This window comes from Platichthys flesus, chromosome 13 (assembly GCF_949316205.1).
Source record: "Platichthys flesus chromosome 13, fPlaFle2.1, whole genome shotgun sequence".
Taxonomy (NCBI): Eukaryota; Metazoa; Chordata; class Actinopteri; order Pleuronectiformes; family Pleuronectidae; genus Platichthys; species Platichthys flesus.
In genome coordinates, this window is record NC_084957.1 from 20,721,535 (window position 1) to 20,731,730 (window position 10,196).

General features: G+C 41.7%; 1 protein-coding gene across 1 annotated transcript; it reads right to left on the minus strand.

Annotated features, from left to right (window-relative positions):
- Positions 1–233: 233 nt before the first annotated feature.
- cenpj (centromere protein J) lies at positions 234–9,769 on the minus strand. The gene is made up of 19 exons (XM_062402709.1): positions 9,669–9,769; positions 8,768–9,171; positions 7,777–7,903; positions 7,415–7,636; positions 7,120–7,261; positions 6,673–6,778; positions 5,677–6,453; positions 4,690–5,500; positions 4,422–4,554; positions 3,980–4,145; positions 3,686–3,817; positions 3,421–3,558; positions 3,118–3,208; positions 2,654–2,817; positions 2,457–2,543; positions 2,038–2,178; positions 1,714–1,798; positions 1,258–1,378; positions 234–674 (listed from the first exon to the last, which is right to left on the minus strand). Exons 2-19 carry the CDS (start codon positions 9,140–9,142, stop codon positions 482–484), a joined length of 4,011 nt encoding a protein of 1,336 aa, XP_062258693.1. The 5' UTR covers positions 9,143–9,171; positions 9,669–9,769; the 3' UTR covers positions 234–481.
- Positions 9,770–10,196: the final 427 nt, after the last annotated feature.

The following is a 10,196-nucleotide window of genomic DNA, read 5'->3' on the forward strand; positions in this document are numbered from 1 at the left end:
TTACCTATACCCTTACCTATTTACATATGAAGTGGGATATTTATGCTTTAATTCTGAAGGAGCCGCATCATCCATATTTGTTTACAGGCTGGTCTGGACCAGAAGAATCACCCCAGCAACATTAATAAAACAAAGAAGATAACATTTATTTATGGTCAGCTAAGACAAATAAATATGTATTTAACATTTTTACAAATTTGACTTAATGCAAACAAACACCCCCCCCCCACACACACACACACACAATTCTCACTAAAGCAGTCGATGTAAACAATTAGTTGATGCAAGTCGCTGTCTCTGTTAAAATATTCACATTTATAAACAGAGTGAAGTTTGTTGACAGATCGTCAGGTTGTATTATTAAAAAAAAGTGGTGTAAACAGAAATCAAGCCTTGTGTTTCCATTAAACAGAGAGGGCTCAACTTTCTCACTCATAAAACATAAGATTTAAAAATATTTCCATTTGTGTTGACAGCGTCTCTACGCCCCATTGTCCAGGACAATGTTCCCATCTTTGTCTTTGATCCGGAGTCGTCCGGTGGGGTAGCAGGTTTCCTGTCTGCCGTCGGCATAGACCGTCTTCACGGTACCGTCTGGATACTCCCTCCTCTTGTACTCAGCCGTGTGGGTCTCTTTCTGACCTGTATTGAAATGTATCTCCTTGGTGCCGTCTCTGAGAAAAACCATAAGATTTACACACTTTTAGTGTTGATTCAAAACAAACTTATAACCTCAACGTGGATAAGAGAACAACACAAAAATGGATGGCATGACAGCTCCCAAAAGTTAAGTATAATCATCTCAACTGCCCCCTGGTGGCTTGCTGCAGTATAAATCAAATCCTTGCCTCCCCGTGTTGGCAAATGGGAAAAAAAGCAAGTTGAAAAGTCAAATTGCACATTAAATAAAATTCTCAAAGATGGTTTTGGGGTGAAACCTTATGATTGATGGCCGAGACTGAGTCATGATTGGTCAAGCATATATATCAGCAGGACCTCAATTCCATTGTTTCACACCACAATTCATATTTAATTACTCAATCCAATATTTTATGGTAGAAAAGTTGTTAGACCCAACTTTAAGCAAAACGTACAAAACATTTGTTGGTTCCATCTTCTTTTGCACATTCAGTGTTTCTGTGTGTCAAATGCTGAATGATTATCTTTGGGTTTGGCTAACAACTAATCTGAGGCCGTTGACTTTCAACATCCAATAAAAGAATCAGTGAGCGGAGCCGTCGCTGTGGTTTTACTCACGGGTTGACCTGTATGATGGTCCCGTCCGTCAACACGCTCTCCTCCCTGCCGTCTGGGAACAGGTTCTTGACCGTTTGGTCTGGGAAAGTGATTTCCTTACGACCATCTGGGAAAAGTTTTTCTGGAGCCCAAAAAAACAACAGATGATTCATAATGTACAATGCAGTGTGATCAGGACTAGGGATGCCACAAAACCAAACATTTTGTAATCGATACCGTTAGCAGGAGATATCCCCAATTCTTGGTACCCAATTTGATACCTCAGCAAAAAACATTATAAAACAGAAAAATGGCATGTAGGACAATTTTGATGTCACTTACCTGGTATAACTCAATGACTAATAAAATGAAACACTCCTGACCTCCTATTTACTATGTAACGATGTAGTTGCCACAACAGAAGGTAAAACGTTTTTAGTCTTTATGACAAACACGTCTTCCAGCGTCTGCTCTCACCAGTCTGGTTGTTGGAGAAGTGCAGGACCTCCAGGCCGTCTGGGTAGGTGATGTGAGTCGTCTGTGCGTCAGAGTAATAGTAGATCTGAGCACAAGGAGCAGTGGAGTCATTAGTGCTTATTGCATTAAGCTTAATGCTCAGAAGGTTTTCAATTGTGAGCTTTCAAAGAAACTGATTAGAAAGGTCCTGACATCAACCCTCGACCCAGTGGAGGTGGTGGGAGAGAGGAGAAAGAGAACTAATGATGGAGTCCCCACCCCCTACAGGACACCATCACAGCACGGGGCAAAATGAATTTATGTCATGTAAAGTAAAAGTCTCACCACTCTCTGGTCGGCTGTGACCTGTTTGGTGTCTCCATTGAAGAAGGTGACCTTCAGCGCCAGTCCATCTGCTGAAACCTCCTTCTTGGTGCCGTTGGGGTAAACAAGGAGGCGATCACCACCAGCCAGTATCCGCTCTGTCTGGTGGAATCAGAACCGGAATTTAATATAAAAGAAAAACCTCAAAGAAAAATACTTTTCCTTTTACAAAAGTAGCATCTCATCAATGTATTGAGAAACATTCAGGGATATTCATTTGTAATTGAGCCCATGAGGGTATTTGAACATTTGAAAATTACAGGACATGGTCTGTAATAGACACGGACATTCCAGCAGCATTTGATTTTAAATTAGAAAATGTCCTGAATGGACTCAGGGTCCTGTCAAGTAATGATGCTTCCATTCTTCCATCTTCTTACCTTCCCATCAGGGTGTGTGAGGACCTCCTGAACTGGTTCTGCCTCTTCAGTCTCGCACTCTGGTACTTTTGGCTGAGATTCACTTTTCTACAGAAAGAAGAATAAAGAACAGAATCAATTACTGGACCTGGACTTTGTGATCGAAAGCAGCAGTATAGATTTGTTATACCAGACAGAGCGTGGATTATGTCTCTTACCGAATAGCAGCTTTTCGGTTGTTCTGTGTTTGGCGGTTTGTCCTGGCTCTTGTTGGCAGCTGACTTCTCCTCTGTTCTCCTGACAGGCAGTGAGGAGGAAGAGGAGGATGAGGATGAGAAGGCACATGGTCCTGACGGCCTCCTCAGGCTGCTCTTCATCCCTACTGACAGTGACAATTACACAAAACAGTGAAATTAAAAAGGAATCTTGACTATCCAATCTTTAAATTAAATTCTTAATCTTGTTGCCTGCAGGGGTCAGAGATTCTGCAATAGCAAACATAAATCTGTAATAAACACTAAGATAAAGGAAACCTGTACTAAATGACTTTTGGTGTTTACACAAACTTCATTAACCAATCATTTCTCTGACTGGCTTTTCAGACCATAATCAACTGATGAAGTTATAAATCTGCCAAAACCTTTTTTTCGTGGTAAAAACGTCCTTTTAAATAGAAACTCACCCTGACTACTCTCTACGGAGCTCCTTCGACCTGCTGCAGCGGTGCTGCTCTGTGGAGGAATCATGCTGCTTCCTCGAGAATCAAGAGGACTCTGAAAGTAAAGAGAGAAAACGTATGATTTCAACGTGAGAAATAAATCTGAGAGCACCTGCACAAATTTGGAAAATTGGTCTATCAAAGATTCTGGACTATCTGAGAGAGCAGGTGTCTGTTTTTGAATATAATACTCATCATAGACTTTTATTGGCACTGCATTCTACAGAGAATGATTAAACCAATAACAAACAGTGTAAACCTGCTTACAGCAAATTTGACTCCTTTGGTAACCGATGAAACAGGGTTTGCAGATATTCTCGGGCCGTCTTTAGTTTCTTTGTCCTTTTCTGCACTGACAGGGTTTTTATTCCAGGCACTGATACGAAGCTTTTCCAACATATGGATCTTAAAGTAAACACAAATGATGATAAGAACACAAGGTAATGTGGTAAGCAACACCACATCGCTGCAATTTTATTAAATTGGGATTTTAATGCATTGGGGTAAAAAGGGTCAGAGGTCAGGTGTGTACCTCGTCCCGGAGAGAACTGTTCTCCTGGCTGAGGGAGTCGATCTGCTGCCGCAGCCGGCTGTGTGTGGAGGCCCAGCGACTCTCCTTCTTCCTTAGCTCCTCCTGCACAGAGCTCAGCTGTTGCCTCAACACCTTGCAGGGGGGACAAGAGGAAAGATTAAAAATTTAAGGGGTGTTCCAACTATTTTAAGAATGCACATACAACTTCTTTATGGGATTCAGGGTATTCAAAATGTAATATTTAAACTAAATATGGATTCTATTGACATGAGAACTGGTGGTTTTCTGTCTAACCTGGATTTCCTCTCGTTCCTTCTTGTCAGGAATGGCTCTGGCAGCAGACACATGCTGCTCAAACAGTTTGCGCTCCTTCTGCAGTTTCTTGTTTTCCTCTTTCTTGAACTCGTCAAAATTGGCCGTTACCTCCACTTTGGTCTGCTCGAACTCCAAACGCTCCCTCCTAAAAAGAAACAATTGCAACGAAGTAAACATAAATCACCCAAATCCTTAATTCATCAAAAATGTCTACCACCAAAAAGTACACGATATAAGACAAAATTGGATTGGATATAAAAAGATTACATCCAAATGTATGACTAGATATTTATAATTCAGGCTCTCCTAAAAGAATCTGGACTTTATTTATAAAGACTTTTGTGCTGCCACGATTTTGTCCAACAGAGTGTTGAATGCATTTAATTAGTAACAAAAAATTGTAAATGCCAGGATATATCACCTGAGGTTTTCCTGTTTTTTCTCGTTGTCCTGTCTGAGTTTTGTGAGAGCAGCATTCTCCCTTTTAAATCTCTCAATCTCCATCTCCAGCTCCACCAGTCGCTCCCTCAGCTGTCTCGACTGGACCTGCTGACCTGGGACACAATTACAAGCCGAAATGATTATATAGCAATTAAAAGTGCCAACATTCAGGTTACGATCTGTAAAGTTGAGCCAAATAATTTGAAGTGTATTTGATACAGGTTATGAAGTGTAAAAGAGTTTCTCACCCGTCTCCTCCTCGTTTCTTTGGAAGTCAGGCGGGGGAGGCGGGATATTCTGGACCTTCGGCTTCAGCGAAGGAAACAACCTTGTCATGAGCTGCGAGGCAGAGGGAGTCAGAGGATCTGGCTTCTGATTGGCAGAACCGACGACTGTTCGCTTATCCAGCTCCACAACTTTGCTCGCTGCCACCTTCCTCAACAAAGTCCGAACTGGTGGGGAAACGCTATTGGCAGTTGCCTCAGGAACTGGACTGACTCCTCTACTCTCATTGGGGGTTTCAATGGTGTTGTTCCATGTGTCGTCATCATCAAACACGACTCTCTCCTGCTGCCAATCTTTGACCTCTATCAGAGTGGACTCATCAGGATTGCTAATGACACTGTCACTTTCCCCATCATCACCACCTTGTGTCGCATCTGAAGCTCTACAACTGTCCTCGTCCTGATAGGACCACTTATCATATGGCGGATTGGACTGTGCTGGGAAACAACAGGTGCTGGGAAACAAAGGCGGTTTCAACACCACTTCCTGATCTTCAAATTCAGAGCTAACATTTGAGTTTTCCTGTTTGTCTTTTCTCCCAATGTCCTGTTCCTCGTGATCCTCTGTGCTCATTTTGTTCTTGATTGTATCATCTCTTGTCTTCACCACAACTGCTTCCGGGGTCACAGAACTGCTTTTAACAACGCCGCCAACGCCATTGCACCTCTGAAGTTCACCTCTAGGAGGAGACTTGATGGGAGTGGAGGAGAGCCGTCGCTGGTAGAGCCCCTGAGCGTCCTGCAGCTGCTTGTGCTGCTGGTCCATCTGAAGAACCTACAAATACAGAACAGATTTTTTTAAATACATTAATTTACATTAATTTGTCCATCTTTCGTTACAATATCCTAATCCTAACATTGTTGAAATCCCTGTATTCCAACAAAAACAATATACTTGTATGAGATGTCTCTGACTTATAACACAGCAATCATAAATAATTGAACAAAGACCTTCATGACAAAGGAAGAGTTGGACGAGAAGGATAGCTCGTCAGCTGCCTGCTCCAGTAGCTCAAACTCTCCCAGCTCCATGTTTTCCATCTGCCGATCTGACTCCCAGTGGTGGAGCTTCTCCTGGAATGACACATCAAACGAGTCCACCGGAACTCCTACTTCTCCTCTTCCTGACCCCGTTCTTCCTTCTGCTGATTCCACTTCTGATCCACAGCTTTTGTTAGCTGTGTAATTTTCAGCCCTCTCTGGCCCCGGCAACGTGCCCACCTGTTTGGTTACAGGGTTTGGCTGTGTGTTATGGGGCCCGGGTTTCCTCCCAGTCTGAGCCCACAGAACCGCTGTCCTGTTATTCTGTTCCTTTACTTGCCCTGGTTGACACTGTTTGGTTTGTGTCAAGTCTGGGCCAGTCTGAATAGATTCTGATCCTTCAATATTCTGCCTTTGATAACTACCTAAAACTGTCCGTCCAGTCTTATTTTCAGCTTTGATGTCCTGAGGTAGCAAACTCAAGCTTTTCAGTAGATTTTCCTTGTTTAGTATGGCGGTTTTACGCTGGACAGGAAGCTGCTGGATGCAATTTGTGCCACCCTTCTGGATAGCTGCAGGCTCAGAGTTGCTGCGCGAGATTACTCTGGCCTGGGGCTTAGAGTCCTTCTTTGTCTCCTTTTTTGAAAATGAGGCTTTGCGATTGATGGTAAATCTACAAAGCCCCTCGCCTCGCTTCAGAAAGGACCTCTTAGGATTGGCTTGTACAACTTCAGCTCTATTTTGACTCTGTTAATGAGAGAAGACAAAATATGAATATAAAAGACTTACTCTTTAGAAGAAAGGCTAATCGCTTAGGTGTCTAAACACCAACATACAGAGGTTATGAGATCATGAGTGTAGTATAAACCTAATGTATAAAAAAAATCACTAACAAAAATGTTGTTTTGAAATATTCCGATGATTTGCAGTTTTGTAAAAAAACAAACATTTGTTGAGTTCTCTTGCCTGTTGTTGCTGAGCAGACTTTAGCTTCTGATCCTCCAGCCTTAGTTGCTCTTCCAACAACTCCTCAAAGGTCTGCTTGTGAACCCCGATGCCTGGTTTAATTGGTCTGGTGAGAGAAAGCATACTGTACATATAAGGCAAACATGTGTGTACTGTCAAAAAGCAGTCAACATAAAAGCCACACCAAGTTGTTTCAGCTTCATGACCGGCTTCTGCTACTTTCTGCACCCAAGTGATGTCAATTTCCTCAGAGGTTGTACGTGAGACTCCGAACAGTTATGCATATACCCTCCAACTGTATGGTCTGCACCAAGCAGACGCCATGCGGACTAGAAGTATAAATAAGAACAACTCCGCCTCTGTGGTGTCTGCAACTGTCGCATGACGCTTAAGTTTATCTCTAAGTTTAATACTGGACATATTTTTACAATTAAATATGTGATGTACCTGTCCTGTGAGATTTTATCTCCTTTTCTATCATGGTCGTCAGTCGATTCCACACCATTACTTGGGATGAATGTATCATCATGCTCCTGAAAATGGCTCGTAGATTTTCTCAATTCCTGGTCGTCAGTAGAGTTCCCTGAGTCTGTAGGGAACACTTACTGTTAAATTTCATATGAGAGTGATTTATAACAGATGTTAAAATCATGGGTAAACTTTTACTGGTTTAACTGCAAATTAAACTGAGCAACTTCCATTTTAGGCTTACAGTAGATGAAAAAAAAAGAAGCTCACTCACCCTCATTGTTGTCCAACTCCTCATGAATTTGAACTCTTGCTAGGCAATCCTGTCTCTCTGAGGGTGAGGGCTGTTGCTCCTTTCGAAGGCCACATGTAGAGTCCGGTTGGATCACAGAGCAGTTACTGTTGTGGAGGTATAGGCTCTCTCTAGGATGAGAGTCTGCCTGAAGTGAGTTCTCCTCTTCTTCTGCTCCTGATAGCTCTGAACTCTCGAAGTAATCTGTAAAGTACATTACAGTCATTTCACACTGGTTCAGTGAGTAGACAATGACAAATATATATATACACTCCCCTTCCCTATAAATTAAAATCAAACAAATGATCACAGTTAGAGCTATTCTAATCATGTATCTGACCTACCTCCTTCACAGTGCTCAGATCCATTCATCATTCCCAGCAGCCTCTGCTGCTCTTCCTGGAGACGTAGCAACTCCTCTAACTGATGGGCCTTTAGCTGCTCCTGCATGTGTTGTTGCCATTTCCTCAACTGCAAAAACACACACCAATTTAGTTTCAAATAAGTAATTTAGATAACACTGTTATCCTTATGATGAAGAGTGTTTTGGTTGATTTGAATAGATTAAAAGACAAATTTAGACAAACAGTCTTTTCCACACTTTTTTTCCCAAGATATCTTTACATCTATTTGTGAAATGCAAATACTGATAAATCCACATACAAGTTGTAACGGACTTCTATGGACACACTACCATCATTACTTGAGCTCTTGCCAACATGAACAGTCTAACGAGAAAAAACACTAATAATAGCGAGGAAGGGCACAGTGCAAAGGGTTTGTGTGTGAGTGTCTGTGCTTGTCGAAGTATGTCTGCTGAAGGGTTGGGGGGGGGGGGGGGGGGGTCAAGTAAACCAGAATCAGTGATATAATCGGCGCTAAAGTCCAAACATCAGCAGACACCCTGTCTGTACAATTTATAAAAAGTGCCTTGAGATAATGAATTATGTGATTTGGCACTATACAAATAAAATGTTATTGAATTAAATTTAATAAATTGCCACTCAGTTTTATATTTTGGGCTGTTAAAACTGAACTACTTGAGGAAATTGAACTCAAAAACTATCAGTGTCAATAAGATATATCATAATACTGTATCTACTTAAATATGGGAAATCAGATGATAAGTGGCAGAGTACATGTAGTGGGAAGAGATGGCATGTACAGGTATTTCAGATTATAGTTTAGTTGTATCAGACTCAGAATTACCTAAACTAGACAATAAAACATAATCTATATTTGATTGCATTAACAGGAAATCCATCTTTGTCACAGCCAATATGTAGATGTCAACAATAGGAAGACCCATATTCTGAAATGAAGTCATTAGTTTACCTCTTCTAGCCTCAAAATTAGGGGCACATCCTGTGATTCATCCAGACTCTCCACCTGTCCACCTGATTTTCTCCTGGGGGAAGAGGAGAGACGGTTCCCCCGCCTGTCACTCCCAGCCCTCTTTTCTCCTCTGGGCGAAAGTGCAAATCCATCCACACCAAGGTAGCTACTGTCTGCCGATGCGGTCAGGGGGGCGAAGTCTGAGGCGAAGGAGTCGTCTGGCTTCATGGCTGAGGATCCAACGACAGGGGTGAGCCGCGAGGACCCAGCCAGGTCCGGGCTGGGGTTGATGATCACCCCGGCTCTGTCGCTGCTCGGCAACCACCGGGTGAGGAACTCTGTCTGGGTGTACCGCTGCCCGTCTGGAGATGACATGGTGACTGCGCTGCGTCAGGCAGGGTTTGCTAATCCGGGATTTGAACGACAGATTATGGTGACAGGTTGGAGGTTAATCACACCGTGAATTAACAGAATCCAGACCATTAAGACATCCAGGAAATGTATATTTGGAAACTGCTTTAGTGTGAAATAACATTAGCTATTAGCTAATTAGCTATTAGCTAATAGTCTGTTTTTATAAAGTTTTACACTACGCGACAGGACAGTGACCACTTTAGATGGATGTATCTTTGGTTAGTAACAAAAACACAACTATGTCATCGTAAACTGTGAAAATTTTATCAACATACATCTTAAAATGCAGCTTAACGACGCTCTAAATTTGTTTTAGCGTGCTGGCTTCCGATATTTTTAAAGCCTATGCGTCCTTGCTGCTACTTCGCCGATGTTGTTGTCATTGGGAAAGAACGTTGTATTCCACACAATATAAGTCCTTTTACCCCTGGTAAGCGGTAAATAAATCCATAACAATGAAAAAAGTGCTGAAACACGTCAAGCTTACCTGCAGCTCCGGAGAAAAACTGTTTTACAGCGTAGAAATCCTGCGTTTTAGGAACATGAAGAATTGAAGTTTCAAAGGCTGCCGCCATGTCAACACGAAGCCCGCGAGAGTAGAGAAATTTAAACTGGTGCATCATGGGTAATGTAGTTAAATACAAATGTTTTGAATTGTGCGATTCCAATTGTTTTTCTATACACAACAACAACATGAGACTCACTTTATTCCATCTAGTAATATTTTATTATTATATGCGTTTTTATTTTTTATTTTTCGATAACGTTTCTTGGAAAAAAAATGTTGAATCATATCCGGTTCAACAACGGTTCTTAAAACATTTCACAATTAAAGTGATTGGGCGAAAATCATATATGGTAGCTTTAAGCTTTATAGTATTTTATTTTTAACTTTGGTTCATCTATAGCCATCTATGTTATATCTTAATGTTTTATATTGTATATTGACCTTCACAGTTGAAGTAAGCATGTTTTTTATTTGGAAGTTACCCTTTATTTTGCCTTGTACAGCGCG

Excerpts from the sequence above, each read along its gene's own strand:
- cenpj (XM_062402709.1), bottom strand. The coding sequence starts at position 9,142 with ATGTCATCTCCAGACGGGCAGCGGTACACCCAGACAGAGTTCCTCACC. Across the intron at positions 5,501-5,676 it reads ACTCTTCCTTTGTCATGAAG|GTTCTTCAGATGGACCAGCA; the intron begins GTCTTTGTTCAA and ends CTGTATTTGTAG. Across the intron at positions 4,555-4,689 it reads AAGAAACGAGGAGGAGACGG|GTCAGCAGGTCCAGTCGAGA; the intron begins GTGAGAAACTCT and ends ATTGTGTCCCAG.